The sequence below is a fragment of the Epinephelus moara genome, chromosome 19, assembly GCF_006386435.1.
Source record: "Epinephelus moara isolate mb chromosome 19, YSFRI_EMoa_1.0, whole genome shotgun sequence".
In the NCBI taxonomy this organism is placed as follows: Eukaryota; Metazoa; Chordata; class Actinopteri; order Perciformes; family Serranidae; genus Epinephelus; species Epinephelus moara.
In genome coordinates, this window is record NC_065524.1 from 24,151,516 (window position 1) to 24,174,685 (window position 23,170).

At 41.7% G+C, this 23,170-nt stretch overlaps 1 protein-coding gene across 1 annotated transcript in view; it reads left to right on the forward strand.

The window, feature by feature from the left end:
• The window catches only part of LOC126407096 (protocadherin-15-like), a 329,125-nt gene that overhangs the window by 158,066 nt on the left and 147,889 nt on the right, over positions 1–23,170 (forward strand). Inside the window, exons 7-14 of the mRNA XM_050071779.1 lie at positions 1,516–1,671; positions 5,965–6,084; positions 6,212–6,322; positions 8,461–8,631; positions 15,324–15,432; positions 15,592–15,704; positions 18,924–19,130; positions 21,362–21,496. Coding sequence (XP_049927736.1) covers positions 1,516–1,671; positions 5,965–6,084; positions 6,212–6,322; positions 8,461–8,631; positions 15,324–15,432; positions 15,592–15,704; positions 18,924–19,130; positions 21,362–21,496 — 1,122 coding nt within the window. The remainder of the gene's footprint in view (positions 1–1,515; positions 1,672–5,964; positions 6,085–6,211; positions 6,323–8,460; positions 8,632–15,323; positions 15,433–15,591; positions 15,705–18,923; positions 19,131–21,361; positions 21,497–23,170) is intronic.

Genomic DNA, 23,170 nt, shown 5'->3' on the forward strand with positions numbered 1-23,170 from the left:
GGGGCATGAGATATGCCCATTCAAAGTTTGCAATTTCATTCGGTTGCTATAGCGCCCCCCTTTGGCCAATTGATATAATATTGCTTCATTCGCATCCTCCCATGACCCTCTACCACTGTGCCAAATTTCACATGGATTGACCAAGTCAGTGAGGATAAAAACGTGGAACAGACACACACACACACACAGTTTTCGTCATTATATAGTATAAGATAAGATAATAGCAATCATGTCAAAATTACCAATACAATAAGGCAATTAATCTTGATTCTGACCAGTTGTTCTTACATTAACCGTTTAATCACCACTATTTCCCCATTGCTCCTTGTTTAATAACACATTTTTATTCATGATGGGTTTTTTTTTAACTGTTGTTTAGCTACAAACTGAGTCAGCGGTCAGTGGTCTCAGTGTAGCATGATAATTCACCCATAGCGCTAAATACTGAATAGTAAGTGAATGAATAAATGCAGACGCTGTCTCTACGTCTGTATGTAATGTGTTCAGTTCTCGAGGGTATCCAGAGAACCTGCAGTGAATACAGATCAGTCTAAGTGGTACAGTATAGGATATGAGGTGTAGGGAGCACTGGGTGTTAAGTGTTGTGACTGCTGTGGGAAAGAGGCTGTATTTGACGTGTGCGGTTAGGCACTATAGGGAGGGAGCTATACATAAAGCTGCTAATGGGAAATCGCCGAAATTATGGCCAATTAACAGGAGACATGACAATACTGGAGGAGCACATGGGAGTCAAACCCCTGCGAGTGAGAAGGAGAGAGGAGGAGGGAGACGCTAACCAGGCTGCATTACATCACTACTGTTTCTAAATTCAGAGGATGTCTGACAAGTAGCGGTGGCAAGGAGACAAGCTGCTGTTGTCCAATATACATTTTAAACAGAACATGGCACAAGGCTCGCAGCTCTCTGTTTGATCAGACATTTTAATAATTTATTACATGTAATATTCAAAAAGCAAAATCAGACTACACATTCCAGCTTGAAATTAACAAACACAATAGCAGTGATTTGTTTGTACTAATACCACTCAGGCAACGTGATTAACAAGAGGACTGAAGGGCAGTTTTGTTTGGTTATTTCATCCAGACTTTGGTAGACTCAGTCAGGATAAAATCAGTGTTAGAATACTGTTCACCAAAACATACGGTGATTTAAATGAATTGGTTCAACCCTGGTGGATGCTGGTAAACATGTTTTTATCAATGCCTCTTTCACCTCTTTCTCATTACTTCGAGTATCATTTGTGCCCATTGTTTATTTGCTGTATTGGTTCGATAGCTTGTTCATTGTAGGTACCTGAAACCCATGAAGGTCGGTGCAGCTCTTATTTTACCATCTCAGACAAATATTGTTCTCCAGAAAACAATAATACGCTTATATGCAATTGCTTATTATGACTCAAGTCAAGTGCAGGTCTGTATGTTTGAAGACAGGACATTAGAACATAAATAACCACTTTCATTGTACATCAGTAACCTGTCCTTCTCTTTCTCTCAGCCTCCCAACTACATCACCACCATTGTGGTTCAGGTCCAATGCACCAACGAGCTGGTCGGTACTGTCATTTTGCACGAGGTACGGATCGTTGTGAGGGACAGGAATGACAACACCCCTCGGTTTCAGCAGCCACGCTACTATGTTGCAGTGAATGAGGTAAGGGAGCGACCTTGCAGGATTTGTAACTCAACACATTTGTGCCAAATTTCAATGTTTGCTTCAGCTTCTTTTGAATTTTTCTGATTGCACAAGTTTTTGTTAGCTTTGAAAAATGAGCCAATCCTAGAGAAAATTGGTGTGGTCTATGTGTTGGGTTCAGCCCATTCATCACAGTGTCCCTGAGTTGGTTCCACAAAAGGAGGGCACAGTGTCATGCGTTACTGTCTGCCACAGAATCGTTTTTTGACAGTACCAGTGGGGTCACCAGAGCTCTCAAATCCAGCATAGAATTGCTTTGAATCTGAGCCCACTGGTGCCAACTGTTCAAATATTGTTGAGAAACTTCTTCTTCTAGTAAACTACACACTATTGTTGGGTCTCAGTTTTGGTATTTAAAGTTAAATATCTTTTACCACATTTCTGTACAATATATTTTTCCAACATTGAGTGTGTTTGCAATGATTACCTGTTTATGAGCCAGTCTGCGATGCCAGGGATCAGCATGGCTGGTGCCTGGTCCCTGCTTGCTGCTTGGCACACACGGCACCTGACCCTGATTCCTGTCCTTGTGGGTGGTGGGCTGATAGGATGGTGGCCCCGGTGTCTCCATACCGATCAAGGTACTCATAGTCCAAATGTGCCACATGATCGAAGTCCTATGTTTTATTGCCTTGGGGGACTACTATGTGCTTTTAGCCTTGGACAGCACAACTCCTAGGATCACAGGGACATGCAAACCCCTCCACCACATTAAGGTGCCAATTACCCCAAATATGATTATGACCTGGGTAGGGCTACAACGATTAGTTGACTAATCGATGACTAATTGACTATTAAAATAATCTGTGACTATTTTAGTAGTTGACTAATCGGTTTGAGTCATTTTTCATAGAAAAGTATTATAAAAGTACCCCAAAATACTCTTATTGCAGCTTCTAACGTTGAAATATTGGCAGCTTTACATACTCTCCCATGACATTGAACTAAAACCCTTTAGCGTGAGTACGAAACAAGACATTAGAGACATAATTTGGGGTTTGGGAGAGACAGACCGACATTTTTTGACATTTTAACACATTTTTCGATGAAATGATTTGTCGACTAATCGAAGAAATAATCGACAGATTAGTCGACAATGAAAATAATCGTTAGTCGCAGCCCTAGACCTGGGTAGAGATGGGGTGAGGAGCACAGCCATCTGGAGGGAGCTCGGAGTAGGGACGCTGCTCCTTCGCATCAAAAGGGATGACCCCTTTCGATAAGGGGTGGTTCGGGCATCTGATCAGGATGCCTCCTGGGTGCCTTCCATTAGAGGTGTTCCAGGCACGACCCACTGGTAGAAGCCCCCAGGGTAGAACCAGACCATGCTGGAGGGATTACATATCTCATCTTGTCTTGGAACGCCTCGGGGTCCCTCAGGAGGAGCTGGAAAGCATCGCTGGGGAGAGGGACATCTGGGGTGCCTTGCTTGGCCTGCTGCCCCTGCGACCCGGCCCCAGATAGTGTATGAAAATGGATGGATGTTTAATGAGCACAAAGAAATTGTGTTGTGCGTTTTCTCTCTATACATGAAAAATACTGGTTTCCCAGTTACTGATTACTGTGGTCAGTTTGCACAGGCACCTGTGATGCTTACAAAAACAAACGAGCAATGAGAGATGAGAGCGACAGGAAATATGAGACACTTCATTGTACATTTACCACCACTTGACAGCCTAACTGCTAATTCCTTCACTGCTCTGATCACCAACAGCTGTCTGCTCTGAACACTGACCGCTGTCTCCCTCTTTCTCTCTGTCTCTCAGCCGTACACAAACTCTATACCAAGCTAACATTATTCTTGAAAGGAGCTTATGTTACACTTCTCTTATATTACTGTCATCTACACCTGTGCCAGACTGTCAATGTCACTATCACTGCGTAGGAAAGGGAGCAGTGGATGAGAATACACAGCCTCTTTCATTACCAAAAAACTTTCTTTCTTCATTTCTCCACAAGTGAGGTTATTCATGCCCATGTAAACACACTCACTGTTACTAGAATAGCATTTTAATGCACAACATCCCTATAAGATATAACAGTCAAAGTATCTGTTCTTTTTTTCTAAAGTTTGTACATTTGGTAAATCTAGTATGTATTTATGCAAACTTACGGGTCAGAAGAGTTATTTAGTTTCATGCAAAAGTTTGGGCGCCGCTGGTCAAAATTTCATTTACTGTGAATAGTTAAGCAAGTAGGAGATGACCTGATTTCCAAATGCCAGTATGTTAAAGATGACACATTTCTTCAATATTTTAAGCAAGATAAAAAAAATTAATTTCAATCATTTACAGTTTTAAAATGACAAAAAAAAGGAAAAGGGCCTGAAGCAAGAGTTGGGGCACCCTGCATGGTCAGTGCTTGGTAGTGCCCCCTTTGGCAAGTATCTCAGCCTCTAAACAGTTTTTGGAACCAGCAAAGAGTCTTTCAGTTCTTGTTTGTTGCCCATTCTTCCAGCAAAAGGTTTCTAATTCTGCAAGATGCTATGGCTGTCTTGCTCTTTTGAGGTCTATCGACAAATTTTCAATGATGTTTAGGTCGAGGGACTGTGAAGGCCTCGGCAATACCTTAGGTGCACCTCTTGAGGTAGTCCATTGTGAATTTTGAGGTGTGTTTAGGATTTGTCCTGTTGTAGAAGCCATCTTCTCTTCATCTTCAGTTTTTTTACAGATGGTGTGATTTTTTTGCTTCCAGATCTTGCTGGAATTTAACTGAATCCATTCTTTCCGTGAAATGTTCCCTGTTCCGTTGGCTGCAGCACAAGCCTGATCAATTCACCCCTGTGCTTGACAGTTTTTTTTATGAAACTCTGCACCCTTTTTTCTCCCAAAAAATAACTTCTGTCATTGCATCCAAAAAGATCTATTTTAACTTTATCAATCCATAAGACCAAAAAGCAACAGGCTTGTTTTGATGTTCCCTTTAAAGTTTGAATGCTGAATTTTGTGGTGAGGATGCAAGAAAGGTTTTCTTCTGATGACTCTTCCATGATGGTCATATTTATTCAGGTGTTGCTGCACAGTAGAACAATGCACCACCACTTCAGAGTCTGCTTAATCTTCCTGCAGGTCTTTTGCAGTCAGACAAGGGTGTTGATTTGCCTTTTAGCAATCCTACGAGCAGCTCTCTTGTAAAGTTTTCTCGTTCTTCCAGAACTCAACTTGACATGGACAGTTCCTGTTAACCACAATTTCTTAATTACAATATGAGCTGAAGAAAACGGCTACATTGCGACACTTTGCTATTTTCTTACAGCCTTTTCCTGCTTTGTGGGCATCAATTATTTTAGTTTTCAGAGTGCTAGGTAGCTGTTTAGAGGAGCCCATAGCTGCTGATTGACAGGACAAGGTTTCAGGAGTCAGAGTATTTATAAGCTTTGAAGTTTGTATTACTTGGCCTTTCCTAACAATGATTGTGAACAAGCCATAGCCCTAACAAACCAATTAAGTTGTCTGAAAGCTGGAGTGTCTTGGGGTGCCTTTTCATGGTGCTCCTTTTCTTTTTTCACTCTAATATTGTACAAAACAAAAATAATCTTGCTTAAAATGTTGAAAAGCATGTTTCATCTTGCCTTGTGGAGATCAGTTCATCTTCGACATACTTAACTATTCACAGTAAAGGAAATGTCGATCATGGGTGCTCAGACTTTTGCATGCCACTGTACAAGTCTTATCAGAACCAGATAGGACAACCTTTTTTGCCTCCAAAACGAACCTGCATCACCTGCCCTGATTTAAAACAATGCATCTTCTGACTTTACAGTTATGTGTTTTAAGACTTTAAGACTGTATTTCCCTGCCGAGTTCTGGGCAACAACTTTCATCTCCATTGCTCCCACATTGTGTACATCGCTTGTTTGGAATTCCTGTCACAGTGGGTTATCATAGCCATATGCAGCAGCCCCAGCAGTATAGTGAGTCATTCTACGTTGCTGTCAACTTCTCCCCTGAACAAGCCCTCCTGCCCACTGCCTGGTCCTGTGGACTTTTGCTGAGGGCTCAGGGGAACAGCAGTGGTTCTCATACTTACTTTTTATTATTCTGTCAGCACTGTGCGTAAGCCTTCAGACTGCTGCTGACTGCAACATTTCCCCGTTTTGATTTTCTTTTTTTCTTTTTGTATACTAATGGGCTGGAGTGGCAACAGTAATAGCTATATGCATGGGCTCTCTGCTGTAAGTAGATGTTAAACTCACAGGGGGCTGCTTGAGCTGTTGACTTTTCATTCTCCCTGCTCATATTTTTCCTCTAGCTCACACCAGTTGGAACCACCATTTTCACTGGCTTCTCAGGAAATAATGGAGCTACGGACATTGACGACGGGCCAAATGGACATATAGAATACGGCATCCTTTACAACCCCAATGACCCGGTATATGGACAAGTCACGCCATGATAAACACCCTCTACACCATTGTAAATTTCTTCAACAACCAAGACTTATTGCTCCCATCCGCCTTTCTTTCTGTCTTATTATATCGACTTTGTTTTTCTTTCAGGCATCTAACAGCACAGTCAGTGTCGCAAACACCCTTTCAGGACACATTATTCTGGCAGAGAGGCTAAACTATGAGGAGAGAACTCGCTACCTGGTTTTGGTCCAAGCCAATGTAAGTGAGCTAATCTGCACAACCACAATCACTTTTGATTCAGTATCAACAGGTTAAAAATAGGCTTTGATTTTATACATTTCATTGAGTGTGTCTACCTCAGCTTTGACCTTGAGGGTAAAGAACTCTTCAACGCCACTAAACGGATATCTCGGGATGTGCTTTATATTCACTAGCAGCAGCTGTGTTCACAAATTTTCATTCGGAGTGTGGAATGGGAGCACTCAAGGACCTGTTTTTTCCCTGGCCTAAGAGGGTTACTGTGTTTCTTCCGTATTTCAAACCTTTCAGTTATTTTAGGGTTTTAGGAGGCGGATGTTTTGAACATGAAGTCAATAGTTTGCTGCTTCAATGAATTCAAGTCCTTACACTGCATAATTTCTATTCCTGAGTGCAGCTTTAAAGCAAGACCTGGTGTATATTCTCTTTTTTTTTTAAAAATGTACTCATCATTCAGCAAACCATCCTTTTCATTTTCAGTTTCACCAATCATAAAAGGGATTCTTGTTCCTTTTTTACATATTAACAAGATGCAATTAGAGATTTTTCAGTAAGCAGTCAGTGTAAGGACATCACACAAACAAGCTGTTTAACTCACACTTAACTAATACTAATTCAGTGATTGCTCGCAGTCAGCAATATTAAGAGAGGATTGAACCTTCCAAGGTTTCATTGCTACTTGATTGAAGCTGTCTTTGAGGCATTCTAAGAAAACTGTCTGCAGCCTATAGTGGAACAGCTGTGCATATCAGATGTAATTATGGATGTATAATTATATATTTTACTTGAGGGCATGACTTTTCCTTCACACTCTTCACAGGGCTACATATCTAAGAAAATACTGTAAAACAAGCACTCCTAATGATGCCAGTGAAGGCAGTTGTATGCTTTTTCTCCAGGCTTTACCCGAAGCCATTAGGCAGTCGATGTCTGTTGACCAAGAGTCACCGCAAAGCCACTGGTCCAGAATTTGACTTTAACTAGAGAAACAGTTCTGGATGTTTCAAAGCCTTCTGCTTTCAAAGCTAGGAGTCTTGATATACAAAATCTCTCTTTAGAAGAAAAAGCATCTCACATCATTATATTCACTTTCAAATCACTGACTAATTATACTAACAAGCAGCGGTCAGATATTACACTCTATACTTTAAAATGGAAGTACTGCAGGACAGATGATAATTCAGCAGTCAACAACATGTCTCCAATTCTCTCCATTTCCTGCATGAGGGAGCAAAAGACTTCAACCCTTTAGCCCGACAAGAGGTCCTTCAGGGAGATTTCATTTTCTCTTGCAAGAGGACGTCAGAGTAGAGAAAAAAGGAAGACATGGTATTTACTAGAACTCTGCGCTGCTTGTGTCAAGAGTTCAATTACACCAACAGCGCCAATCTTTGAAGTGCTGTGCTGTTCACTTCTCAGGGTACCACTCTGGGAAGCAACAGCACCACGAGGGGAAATCTTTAAGGGTAGCGGCTGAAAAGATATGTTTTATTGCCAAGCATTATTTCCTTAAGAAGGAAAGGTTTAGTAGAATGCAGAGGAGACGTGCTGTTCCATTTGGTTTGAGAAATGTTGGGCATGTTGTTTGCATCATAACATCTCCTCTATTCAAGTACATGGACAAGAGGGAGCCTTAAAACCGGAGTTCAAGTTGACAAGCTCTCTACAAAGGATATACTTTTATAATGTAAAAATATTGTAGTCAACAAACCATTTGTTAGAGTGTTTCTCTTAAATTGTTCCTTAAAGCCAACTTTAAATTGTAAATTTGACATAAATTTTCCATATGGCATTAAGGTTGTTGTTTTGTAGCATTTGTTGTTGTGATCACACAGTAAAATTATTTATATTTTTACTGCAGAAAATATTTTAATAATGTTCAATGTGAAGCATAAGAAAATATGTTCCAGTGCCCTTTCCTTCAACCAAACAAACAAAGAATAAAAACAGAATTAATGCTGTCTGTGAGCTTCCATAACGCCCACCCCTGTAATATATGCTGAACAGCTTCTGAGATCTGTCATAGTTTAACATGGTATATTGATTTAAGCCAGAGCAGTGTGTAGCCACAGTGCACAACGCAACAGTTCATCTGGGAGATGGAAGGTTTGAATTGAAATCGTTTGTTCATCCTCCAGGACCGAGCTCCGTACCCACCTAACAGACGAACAGCTACTACAACTCTGACTGTGGATGTTCTGGACGGGGACGACCTGGGCCCCATGTTCCTGCCTTGCATTTTGGTGAACAACACCCGCGACTGCAACCCCCTCACTTATCGTGTTGCCATCCCTGAATTCACTGAACCGGTAAGAACCAGGCAGACAGGAAAGTGTGAACACTCTGCTGCTCCACAAGGTCATTTTGACAGAATTCCTCCTCTTAATAGTATGTGCATATTTCTGTTTTCATGCATGCGGGTTGTTCTTTCATCTGTCATCCTGTGTGTGCATGGTGCCACATAATTCAGATCTGTGATAAAATTGTGCTGCGTATATATATCCCTGCTAAATGTCTGACCGTGCTACACCTGTTAAATAGCCTAATTGTCCCCTTACACCTTGTTTTTGCCTCCACACCTGGAGGCAGAGTAAGCTTTGCTGTTGTGTCTCAGCATGGTAATTCCAGGGGCATTTTCTGGTCTGTTGGACCAGCAATTAGAGCTGAAGGCTGAGTTGACCTGGGATGACAGCCAAACGCCACTGGAATTCATAGAGGCAAGAAAAATAGAGAGTGAGATGGTGTGGCAGCTGAGATAAAGAGTCTGAGGTGGTGCACCAACAGAAATTATATGTATATCTGTAAACAGTTGATCTATTTCTAAAGAAATGTATATCTACTGTGTATTTCTGTGCATGAAAAGGTCTGAGTTGGACTGTACTGAATTATGGTATCGGATTAGACCAGTGAAAATGCATGTATTTGAGAGGTTTTGAGCATATGACTGGATAAATAAGGTTTAGGCTATTGTGTCTTTATTGTTATTATTTGCTTAAATCACTGAACTTAACAGACCTATATTTGGGACAGGCATCCATATTGGACCTTTAAGTCCTTTACATGAAACTGTTGCTCAACTAAGACGGGAAATACAATCAACATATTCTGGACACATATTCTGACTTTATGACAGCTTCAGAGAAAGAAAGTCACCACTTGTTTTTTGAGATGCCTGTAAATCTGAATGAAATAAGGTCTTCTCTGGTGCTCGGAGTATCAGTAAAATAAAATGAACTGTTTCCATGGAGGCATGCATGGAAAAAAAAAGTTGTTTTCACATTTTCAAGGTAAAAGGGCATGACTAATTGATACAGACAAATGATCATTTTGTGGGTGAAGTACTGCTTTTCAAAACAATCTCACTTTAAGGTTCATTTAATACTGTTCTGGAGCTTTCGATCATATCACATGATCCTCATCAGTAGATGGAGTCTGATCAGTTGCCTTCGAAATAGAGAAGTATTAACTTTTCATGATTCAGAGGATGTCTTGGATAGGGCTCCCCCCGACTAAGAATTTTCCTGGTCAACCAATAGTCGTCATTTAGGGCCATTAGTCGACTAGTCGCCAGCGTGTTTGTGATATTAATTTAATTATTAGTTTATATATTTTGGGCGGGGCAACACAATGGTTTGAGTTGAAGGTGTGAGAAAGAATAGTATCAGTAACATTGTTAACACTGTGCTACATTACAGAGAAATACAAAACCGTACTAATGAACCTTCATTAATATAGGCCTATATTTTATCTACAAGTGCACGTCACACACTGAGCGAGCCGCCTGTTAATGACGCTGTCGGCAAAGCAGTAATGATTGTGCTAAGTGGCTAATGGGCATGTAGCTACTGACATGTTTCAGATGATACGTCATGTTTGTAGTCGACCAATGAAGATGAGTTTACATATCACCTTGGGTTCGTCCTTCACCTTCTCAAAATGATCCCACACTTTGGATTTCCTGCCCGACATGTTATTAACTAGCCTGTGGAATAACCGCAGGTACCAGCCCTGGAAATTAATGTGACTCCTGTCTGACTGCTGAGTAAATACCTCCTGTGTCTGTCTTTTCCAATTAAATTCATTTAATTCATTTTGACAAGGCGCAGCTCCTTTCTGGTACCATTTGGTCAACTATTAGGAGGCAGCCCTGGTCTAGGACTCCTCATAAAAGTTGAGCCTGTTTATTCTTGATCTTGGAAACAGAGGCTGACAAAACAATCTCAACTCTTACTTGCTTGTTCTGGGGGTTACAACAGTGTAACACAGTCCTCATCAGCAGTCTAGACTAGACGAGAGTGGACTGTATTGAACTGAATTGAATTGGATTGGACTGGAGTAGTCTGGATTGGATTTGATTGGATTTACTGGACTTGACTGAATTGAGGTTGGCATCGTGTTGTCCTTAGAGTAGGAACGTTTGAATCTTAGCCCGGCTCCTTTGTGTGTGAAGCTTGTATGTTTTCCGCATCATCACATGAGTCTCCTCTGACTGCTCCAGTTCCCTCCAACAGTCCAAAGGCACTGTAGAGGTGTGAATTGGAAACTCCAAATTGCCCAAAGGTGTGAATATTCTTGTCTGTGTTTTCGCTCTCGATCAACAAAAAGTCTTTTATTTTGTCGACCTGCCAGTATATTTTGTCTCTGTTTTAGGCAGTATATTATTAATGTAAAAAATTACTTTTATGTCAAAGCATTTTAGTTTATTAATACATGGAACTGCTCTACAAATAAGTGCCAAGTTCTTTTATTGTTTTTGTTAATTGTAGCTTGGCAGCCCAATTTATAGTTTCATTGGCACCACCAAGTGAAGCGTGATGAAATTATTGTATACACATATCTGAGAATGCTGCTGAAGCAGTTATGGGAAAAGACTGCATCGAGTGTGGGTTAAGTGTACTGGCTTGACATATTTTGAACAGGAGAGTTGAAGTGAGTTGAACTGAACTGAGAGAGAGATTAAATAACACAAAAGCCTGCAATAATGTCACAATGGGAGCTCCATAGATTGGTTGAAAAAATCAAATGTTGTAGATTGATGCCTGGAGGGAGAGAGGGAGTATTAAAAAAATTGTGTGCAATATAACTTATCGTGTGTGTGCGTGTGTGTCTGTAGCTGTGGTTAAGGGGAAGCTGCCATAGTGAGTCACAGTTGTTTGTCCAGACTTTCAATTCAGAGTTTGCCCATGTAATGTATAATTTATGATAAAAGGTTTGCAGACTGCTAAGTATGCAGGACCTGGGAGCACCGGCTGCACACACCAAAGCTTTTTTCATTGGTGTGAGAAAATGTTGGCCTTTCTCCCTGTCTTATGCTTTTTCCCTTCTGAACATTGCATTGTTTCATCATGCCAAAGCTTCATACCAATGAGGTCTGATGTTACAGTGATGGCACGTTCTCCTTTACTCTACAGTGACATCTCTCTCAATAGGTTGTTTCTTACACATTTAGGAATATTGTCAGTGTGTATTGAGTCTGTTTCATTACATTTACCTCCTATGTTCGTTCTTTTACTCTTCTTAAGCAGTGTGCAATTTAATTTCATAACAGTTTTTAAGGAATGGCCTACATCAGCTTTGCAATTTTCAGTCAGTTTTTTGCTAGTCTTTGATTTTTCTCCATTCTGCAGTGTAACCATTATGCTAACATGTCTGTCCACGGGGAGATTTGTCTTCTCATAATTGATGAGTGTATTGTAATTAATCACAATGGCTAGACAGGCATTATTAAGTTGATCTGTATTTATTTTTTGCCCTGGGGGGATATAATGTAGGCTCTGGAGTCCCCCGGATAATGACTGCTGGAGGAGGGTATTATAGCTAATCATCATTGTGCAGAGCTAGGGGGATTTGATTTAGCGCACCTCCAGACATTGTAAAAGCGAGAGGGCTGGTTAGGGAGGGGTGTAAGGATTACTTCAGAGCTGAGGGATATAAATATACCCCCTCAGGGAGGGATTCTTCCTGCCAGAGAGCTGTTAGCCATGTGCCTGTCTACGCTAAGGAAGTTTAGCACAGGCCTCTCAGCATAGCCACAGATACTGTATCAGCCATATGGAGGCATTGTGCATGAGGAGAGGTATTCTTAAATGTGATGTGCTAAACATATTCCCACTTAGCCATATGTTGTTGCGAAAGTGTCGAGGTAGAGCCGGGTAATTAGTGCTGATGATGTCTGAGTATGCATGAGCAGGAAAAGTAGCCTACAGCACCACAAACAGATTAGCCTTGATGTGCAGCTCTATTAGGCATATTTAGAAACAGGCTGATGAGAAATAGATCTAATAGCACTGGCTCATTAATTAAATATCCTAATAATTGTCCAGTTTGCTATGGATTATGACTGCGAAGGCACTGGCCTACATCAGGAATGTGGTTCTTTAATTACATATCAGAGCTATTATTTTTATGTCTCCGTGCCGATGACAGCTGAGGCCTGGGGCATTATGTTTTTAGGTTGTCCATCTGTTTGTTTGTCCGTCCCATTCTCTTGAAGGCGGTATCTCAACAACGCCTGGAAAGAATTTCCATGAAATTTGGAGTCAAGGATGAACTTATTAGATCGGGGGCTTCAAGGTCTTTTAGGTCAAGGACCCTTTAGCTGAAGAAGAAGAGACGAAGCAGGGACCCCTTACTACATATATTCTGAGTCGCACTTGAGAAAATTGTCAGAATATTTGTGGTATTTGCTTGTATCTGCTAAGTCAGCAGCGGTTATGGCATGACTAGGTGCGTTAGCCTTCCCCTCTGCACTTTCGCTATTGGTTTCTGAGCTGGACAAGGAAGTAGGGGCTAGTCCCAATACCCCCCCTTGGCCCTACCCCTACATTTGCGCGTTCCCGCGAGGGGTAGGGGTGTCCTTTTATGTGTAGGGGGAGGGGGCGTAACGAGGGGTAGTGGGTATGAAACTAGCCCTTCGGAGCAAGGGATTTCAGATGCTGACCTGCCAGGGAGGGGTAGACGTTGCCATGGCTACCACCGAGCAAGAGACGGGGGAAAAAGTTCATACATAGCTAACGTTACCGTTGTCAGGTTGCTTGTAAGCTAGCTAGCTAGCTCACACTATCTGGCATCTGTCATCTGTCCTGTTCTGCAAAATTGTCGGATTTTTCACATTACGATAACACGCCAGCTAGTATAACAATGCTGCCTCGTAATGTTAGCTGGTTAGCTAGCTATCTAGCTAGCAGAAGTCCCCTGTCGTCTGTTGTTCATCAAACAAAGCATGATGAATAATGCAAACACGGGCGGTAGGATGAACTCAACTGGTGACTCCATTGTAGATGCAGGCTGGAAATGTAGATGGCTCACAGCTTCCTGTTTAAAATAGTTATATATGCGTGAACGCAATCTACGCGGTGACGTAGTGAGTGGTGTTCCAATTCCTAGGGAAAGATTTCAACCCCTACCCCTCGTTGCTTCATTTCGAGGGCCAAGGGGTCGTGGGCAATGGCTAGGGGTAGGGCCAAGGGCTAAGGGGTAGTGGACAAGGGGGGGGTACTGGGATTGGGCCTTGGTCTCTTGCTTGATAAGTTACAAAATGATCCCTTGTGGCTCACAACAATGTCTGTATGCTTGTAATAATAATTTTGATATAGCCAATAGGTCAGTCTTTCAATATTAAGTAACTGTTAGAGCTGGCCTCACTGTTATGGATATGTGCAGCACAGTGATTAAACATTAGCTAGTCCACATGATTGCAAAAAGATCCAAGGGTAACAGTTAGTCTATCATTAATGTTTTGTACTGTGAATTAAGTGTTTTCATGAATCATTATCTTTGCTCATATATTGGATTCATGTTAATGTGTATTTTCAGACTTATTTTAATTTTGGGGAAACATTTTTATTTATCAAACAATAATTTAGCGTCCTACCTTGCAGCAACTCTGAGGACCCCCATGTGGTCACTGACCCCCTGTTAAAGACCCATGGATTAGATTGTGGAGATCAAAGGTCAAGGTCACTGTGAACCTGCGCCAGTCTCATTCTCGGGAACGTGACATCTCAGGAACACCTTGAGGGAATTTCTTCAAATTTGGTACAAACATTCACTTGGACCCAGCAATTTAGTGATTAGGGTTGTGTTCAGAGATCAAGGCCACTGTGACCTCACAAAACAAGTTTTTTGGCCATTAAAGAATTAATAATGTGACAAAATTGCTCACAAATGTCTAACAGGATAAAATAATGAAGTGATGACATTTTATATCCAAAAGTTTCAAGGTCAGCTTCACTGTGATGCCATAATGTTCTGCTTAAACACTTTTCTGGCCACTTCTCAACCTCATAACTCAGGAACAGAAGGGGAGACATTTGGTCAGATACGGAAAGTGATGACACTATCTTGGGTGACAAACTTGAAACTGTGGTAACTGTATAGATCGTCTGTGCTGCCGGATTGGAGATGTCTGCAAAGTATCCAGTTTTCGATATTGTAGCTGTCTGAATTGTCTGGACAATTGTCCATTGATCATTGTCTGGACAGGCATGGATGTAAACTGCAACTTGACTGATTGGTGGAGGCATACAACTGCAAGGCTGTAATTATTTGTATTATTGTCTTTTATTTTTTCAAGTCCTAATATTCAGTCTTTAAGAATGCCCAATCGCTCTCCCATCCCCTTCAAAAGCATAAAACAGTTTAATGAGCCAGGAAAAGAGTTCAGGGCAACTTTTCTATAGAGCTGTTTTTATCTGGGGGAGCACAATTTAAAGTGAGATACAACACAATGCATAAAATTATACAGCAGCCATACTGATATACTGCACACACAATATGTTTTCCAGAGCTGATGATATCCTTTCTAAGTGGAATTTTCCACTTCATAAGACACCGAAATTCCTGTCTTTGCATAATGATGCACTCAATGTTATTTTAGGAGACAATATCTGTGCGACTATAGGATACAACTACACAGTCAACAGACAACAAACAGATTTGCATTTGATTGTGTCGCTGTGTTGTTGACTTGACTCCCCCTCCCTCCCTCCCCTTGTTGCAGAGCAAACTGAACCCACTGAATGTGACCCCTGCAATCCGGGCTGTGGACATGGACAGAAACATACAGCCCCCATCAGACAGACCTAATATTCTTTACTACATCCTGGTCGGTAGGTCCATCATGTATCTTGATTGATTGTACACATTTAATGTATTTGGCGTCGTCGGCTTGTCATGACTCGACTTCTGAATGTTCGTCCTGGTGTTTCTGATGTTTTCGTAAGGTGATCCGAGTCCAAACCTGTCAGTGTTCTTCTTCATTATTGCAGGTCATCCAGCGACATATCCGGAGTATTTCACCTTGAACAGAACCACTGCAGAGCTGCGTGTTCTGCAGCCAATCAGCAGGGACTTGTATCAAAGGTTCACGCTCATCATCAAGGTAAATAATACAGCTCAGAATCAGTTTTACTGTGTAAAAAGTTACAGTCACTTTTACTGATGGCAAGGCTTACTGTGTGACTTTGATTGTAACTAAACCCGCCACAGAAACACTGTTGAGTGCAAATCTACTTGAGATTTATTGTGGTTCATTTATTATGCATACCGTTCATGCTCGGACAGAAATCGCAAAATGAAACTTGGTTTTAAGTCATGGAAACCCATTGCCCAAAATATGAAAGAAATATGTGTTTACTGAACCAGATGGAACTTGCGGTCTTATCAGGGTACAGTCCAAGGTAAAATATTGATTATCCTGCTGCCTCCACTTTAGGTCAACAAAGTTTTATGAAACAATTCTGTACTCATATCTTTAATGTGCTTGTGTCACATCAAGTTTAACTCATATCTCGATAACTTAAGCATGCACCCATACCCACTCCACCTAGATAAGTCCTGAAGGCCATTAACCTTATCTTTAACTGCTTTGGAGATGAGGGTGAAAAAGATGTTATGATTTATGGACTTAGCAGGAGGACAGGTTGCTGCACTCTCATGAATCCTAATTTCGAGCAGAGTCAGGGATTGCCTCGGTGCTGCTGCTGCAGAGCACAAGTGCAGATGAACTTTCCATCCACCCATCACTAACCTCTAGACACCTCTAAGCGCTGTGTAACCTGCTGTTTACCGGGATAGCTGGGGAGCAAAGAGATGAGAGGAAGAGCTGATTTCCACAAGAGGGAGAAGGCGAGGCGAGATTGATCATGTGAGAGGCATTTTGCATGTCTTCAGGAGGATTGTGCATAGCTAGGGGAAGGGAGACGGTTCAAAGGGGGAGCAGGAAAACACCAAGATAGAGGGAAGTGTGAAGGATGGTACTGTAGGAGCCTTATCTACCTGACTCATAGAGAGGGGGAGGAACTATTGCTCAAGGACTCCAAGGGGCAGGGAAGTGAGAATTAGACTTGGGTATCTTGAGAGTGCTCTGATGCAGCACAGTATGTGGTGTACATAGCTAATGCTTTAGGAAAGGGGAAAAAAGCCTGTGGTGGAGTGAGCTGCAGCATCTTGAGAAAATTTTAGAAAAACACATCTATTGTTCTTCAGAAGTCATGATTGATGTTGATAGAGCCATATCCACCAGGATGACTGGGGTGGAATGAAGACAAGTGACAAAGGCAGGTGGAGATGGATAGAAAGTGTCTGGTTAAAAGAGAAAAAAGAAAGCAAATAGATGCAGTATGACACTTTAAAGATGATGGAGTCAGGACAGGGGAATCAAGACTGATAAAGACTTGACTTTTGCCAGTAGTGAATCTCCTGCAGGCATGTGTGTTGTAGCAGTGGAGCGCAGGTCATTTAGCACTGCCTCCCTGAAATAGGGACACCGCTAAAGAGCGAAATCACCAGGGAACACTGTAATCCTACACCCCGTCTTTTCTATCTCAGACAAAAATGTGTGTATGTGGACGTTGAGGAAAAAAAAAAGGAGAGAACATCCAGACACACACTTTGTCTGTCAATGACAGCACTTTTCCCTCGGGTGTTTGTGCGAGCAGATTGGATCTTTGGGTCAGCGCCGTGTGGGTGTTCTTTATTATCGCTCAGATAAGGGAAAAAGGTAGGAGATGTTTGGGAGAGATAGTCTGGGATAACATTGCGATACCAATAAAAACATGAACTGGAGAGAAACTCAACTTGATGTGCCAAAACTTCAGAAGTGTATAGAAGGGGTCTGCAGTGACAGGGAATACACACAAGCCAATAAACACAAAACTGAGAGGTTTTTTTTTGGCCCCCGCACTTTACCATTTAGCAGTAGAACTTTATTCCTCTGTCACAATCGGCGCTCTGAAACACAAGCCCAGTGAAATCGAGCTAATGTGCAGAATTAGTTCCAGGTCATGGCTTAAACTGCCTCACTCTCCCTCTCCATCTGTATTTTTAAAGCCTTAATGTTTCTGAAGCATCCAAGTGTGGGAGCCAATAGTGACATATGTGCTTGGGATAGCTGTGACAGCCTGACGAGACCACATTCGTTTAGTTTTGTCTGACTGGGCTGGTGTCAGGCACAGCTTAGGGTAAAGTACAGCTTCTATAGGTTTTTGTACAGTTTGAGTAGCTGGGACAACACACACATTTGGGTTTGTGGTAGTGCACTGAGCTCCTTTAGCAGTCGTGTCACCCGCCGACTGTGCCGGGAAATGAAGGGGAAGGGATGTTTACATTCTGGTGATTGTGCGATACAGTTTGGTGCGTGTTCCCACTGTACGTGACACAAATACAAACTGGTTTTGGATGCAGGTGAGTCAACATTTCACTCATGCATTTTTGTGAGAGTGTACAGCCCTGGGAATTCATGTGTAAGCTGTGTTGTAACATTTATTATGTCCAATTACACTGCATCTTCTAGTGTTTTTGCAGTAGTTTATAGATTAAGGAAGTATATTGACTTCATGTGGTGGGATTTGTTTGGGACTGTTACCTGATTCAGCAATCTGAACCTCACTATTTATCCCGACTTGCAATGTGACATTTAAATTGAGTTGCGTTCCATGGCGAGACGCTGCATGTCAGTTTTTGGAGAAAGATATAAACATGTCAAAGAGATGAAGAGGTTGTCAACTTGGATTTTGTCACATCAGACTGTTTGACGGTTCATTCGAGCTTCCTGGCAAAACAGAGAGACACCTCGCAGAAACACACAGGGTTCAGCTCAGTTGAATTTGCACACAGACGCAGACCACACTGGAAACAAGTACGAGTACCCTCGTTTGCTAGTTAATCGGTTAATTCTGGCACTGTCTTCTCGAGTAATATTTCCATTGAGCCTCCTTCTATCATTGGTCACCCATTCGACAGAGTAGCAAGAGCCACTAATTACTGCCTCTCCCCGACAAATGATGGTATTTGCGTTAAGTGCTCTGGTAATTACTAAGGCCTAATCCTAAGTGGACCCCTGATTAAATTTAGTCAATGTAGCTTTTTGTAATTGAAATGACACTCAGAGAAATTAAGCCTTTCTGTCCCCCTGCCGGCACAAGAGTTGGGACGGCGTAACTCTTGAGTGTGTAACTTTCATTATTAGAAATTCTTAATAAATTTCCAGGCGGCTGGTTATCAGATTTTTATTTGTAGACTTTTCTTACAGCCTTGTTTAACACACTAACTATGACTTTCTCTCCGTCTTTCTCTCTCGTTACTTGTCTTTTTATTTCAGGCCGAACAGGACAACGGTCACCCCCTCCCGGCCTATGCTGACCTCATTATCGAAATCCTGGATGAGAACAACCAGGCGCCGTATTTCCAGTTTGCTACCTATCAGGGCTATGTGAGCGAGTCCTCCCCCGTGGGTACAACTATCTCAGCCAGCGCCAACCTCACTGCACCCCTGGGAATCGTCGCTCTGGATAATGACATTGAGGAGGTAGAAAGAAAGTGGCCTTTATCAGGCTGTGCTCACTGTTGCATACACTTTACTCACGCCACCCGTGCATGTGTGCATACAAACACACAGAGCGATCATTAAATATTGATTAAAGGTCCATGTTTGTTCATGTGTTTGTGTTGTGTACTCACAAAGCACATTCATGAGTCATTTTCCTGCTGTATTCTTTCCCTTGAAGCTGGCTCCTGGTGATACACCTGTAGGTAAAGGGGTTGCTTTAGATGCAATGGCACACACACACACACATACACATACACAGTGTAATGGGGATGTCCCGATCAAGTTTTTTGCTCCTAATCTCCAGTGTGAGTCTTTTTAATATTGCGTATCTTTTGATACAGCGATTAATCCAATATTTATGTTTTCCTGCATAATACAGCTGCACTGTGCACACTTAATAGCTTGGAGTAGGCCTCCAGTTATATCAGTAAAGCCAATTCAATTAAGGGATTTGACTGCTTAACAGCTCTGCATTAAACCTGCATCACAGCCTTAATTGGGTTCGTACAATATTTAACGTATAGCGTCCTGGAGTGTTTTTGTGTAGCATCTTTGCAGAGAGGAATGTCGGTGAGAGGCAGGAAAAGTTTTGACAGGAACTTCTCTTCATCTCCACTTAAAACAAAACGCTGAAGGTTAAACGCGTTTGTTTTGTTTGCTTGGTGTAAAGTACTCACTTTGCTCGCTGTGGCACAATGTCACTGTGGATATTATTAATTGAAACTGACGTCGGCAGTTTATTTGTCGGCCATGCTACGCATTAGAAAGCGGTTCCAGTGTTTTGCACACATTGAAACAGGGCGGCTCTGACAGCTGCAGTACCTGGAGTGCAATAAGTTCCAATAAACAAAGGATCAGAAGTGGATAGGCTTTACATTGCCAATACTGATCCATTAAATAAAACCCTTGATCAGCTTGATTCCTGCTCTGAAGATTGACTCGGGACATCCCTTCTGTTAATTCATGCATCACATAGCAGAAAGGGAAAACAAACTGAGAGCACTCATCACTGCTGGAGACATCCTAAACAGCAATTTGCGAGCTTTCCAGTGTGTTCGCAACAGCAGAAATTACATGTTTTCTGTTATTTCAAAATTTCATAAACGCTGAATTAAATGCTGCGCAGGTCTCCAGTAATGACAGGTGTGTGTAGATTAATCTCACTGACTTACTTTCGTATCCTGCTGGGAGTGTGTGTTTGGGGTGTTTTGCTGTGCTGTGTTTTTCTTCTTTATATGCAGATGGATGTGTTTTTTGCTGTGCTTTCTGCAGTCAGTCAAAACTTATGCAATTATTCTCTTTGAATATACCAAACTTTGCTCTTCAAAAGCATTTATATTTTATGAATTGATTGCATTGTGTTTGCAGTTGGATGAAGGAAGTGTTCTGACATATTTGTTTGACACATTTAGCAAACTGTGTGGTTCTGTGTGTGCATGTTTGTGTGGCGAATGCTTTAAATTCCATTATACACGAACTGCACTGATAGATTTATATATGAATGGATGAAAACACACAGCCAAAACTAATGACTACTACCTTTAGTTTGTCTTTCAAAATCTCCCTATACTCAGTCTTTGGAGAAGATTAACAAATCAAAGCAGAGTGGAAACAGAGATAACAAAATCAATAAGCCACCCAGTCCTTGTGTTTACCAAACTCTCTCAAGAGGACTCATTGATGGACGTGAATCGAAGCCAACTCGCAGCATTGGACCACAATGGACTCCAGGTTTATTTGTTAACACAGTCTAGCCACAGCAGTGATGACACGTCTTTGGTAAATAGCTCCTCTTTTAAAAAAGTTTTCAAGCTTAGTTAGCGTCTGGACACCCTGAACGATAGCTGTAAAATCCATTCCTTAAAGGACTGCTTAATGCGGTCAATATTTTCTCCCTAAAAAGGAACAGAGGCTGTAATGGGTGGACATTGTTTTAGCAGAAGTAATTTCCTCTCTTCCGTGCGTTATTGATAACTTCATGTTAAAAATACATTGGTCTCTGGTCCTGTCCTCAGCTCCTTCGCCACTGTTTTCTGAAGACAGATGAGAGACCTGCCAGTGGATTACTTTTTCAACTCTTTGGCAGATCAAAATGTACTGTTTGATAGGTTTTCTCAGCCCCACAGCTGCGGCCTTGAAAAAAAAAAAAAGATGAAACACTCATGTCACCATGGTAACGTGTTTCTTTTTGTATATCTTTCTGTTGGAAGACCAAAGACCCCATGGTGAAGATTACCCTGGATGACTACACCACGATCTTCGGCCTGACCCCAACAGGGATAATCCGCTACCTGAAGCTCATCAAACCTGTGGACCGGGAGAAGCAGATGGCCTATACTTTCACGGTAGGCCTCGGACTCAATGGTGGCTATCTGCAAGACAGCACTAAAACCCTGTGACCTACATCTCCTAGTCTGTGTATATTAATAGAAGTCACAGGTTAGCTCTATACCAAGAGGCAGTTGCAGATGCAAAGCTAACCTGACACTTTCAGAGCAGTATGACCTTTATCAGTGGTCAAATAGCAGTGAAGTAAAACAGTCTGCTCACTTGAATTTATATATTTCCATCCAAACGTGAACCACAGGCGCATCAGACCACTATAGCTTTGTAGGTTCAGTCAAAAACAAGGCTCTTACCTTATGTCAACTCAGCGTTTTCACCATGTAGAGTACCATAAACTTCTTAAGAAAACTCACGTCTAAAGACAAAGCACAGGCAAATGAAGAATACATCTTCACCAGTCTGACAGCACATAAAGAAATGTGTGCTGTGAAAACAGACAAACACAAACAAATAAAGAAGTGCTGCAAGTCGTACAACCAGTTTCAGCATTCTGTCTGTGATTCCGATATTATTGGAAGTAAATGTCCAAAGTTAACCACACTTGACTCATGGACTTTCCAGGCGTGTTCCTGGGAAGTCTTGGAGTGCTTAGGGCTGTCCAAAGCCACAATCCATCCAGTCCACAGTGGCCCTCAAGCAGACTTTCTGCAGAATGAGAGTGAGAGTCCACTTGGGGTGCAGACTTCACCAGACCTCACTGATTTTAATTGCCCATATCTCATTGCAATACAAACGAGACATTGTAGTTTTTCCATTTGCCGCTAAGAAAAACAAAACAACTTAAAAGCAATTGACCTCTCGCTACACCCCGCCCCTTTGTGATGATCCAACAAGCTGTTGCAGTAAGCATGGAGCCCACACTGTAACTAACTGCACTCCCTGATGAAATATTATCATACTGTTGGAAAACTGAAACAGTGATTCCAGAGAGAAGCAGACAGAGGGGTCTACAGTCTGTGTTTGAAGGATATATCCAGGATGTCAAACTGACTCAGCAGCAACAACAGGTTAAAAAGACAAAGATAGTTAGAAGCTAAAGCTGAACTGTAGGCTACAGATCACAGTGTAAAAGTGAACCACCACATCACTGCTGATCGACACAGAAGACATTGGGTCTCATTCATGAAACGTGAGCAGAAGGAATTTGTGTGTAAACTGTTCGCAGACAGAAATTTACGTGCGTGTCCGCATTCATCAGTATTTTAGTAGCTCCAATCTTTTCGTAGCTACTAACAAAATCTACTCCTGCTCCTGACCACTCGTAGTGCTTGTGTAAATTTAGTAAAGCACATAAATATTGCTTGTCACTATTGGAAATTACAATTTTAACTCGTATTGCGCTCTGTTATTCACACAATACACAGATGCCTTTGAAACACGTAATCTAAACATGACAAAAATATAAAAAATATAACACATTTAGTTAAATTAGTTGGCAATTAGCAGGTTTAAGATCCAGATTAGGTTCATGATTGTGAATTATCTTTGTAAATCGACTCAATAGATTACACGTTCTTTCTACATGTTGAATGATGATAATAAAAATATCCGTAAGGACAGCCGGATCACGCCTCTTTCGGCCTCGGTGCCTGGGTTCAGCAGGAGCAGCAGGTGGTGGAGCCACGAAGAAGCACGCGCCAGCTGAAAGAATTATTTGAGACAACACGTGTTTT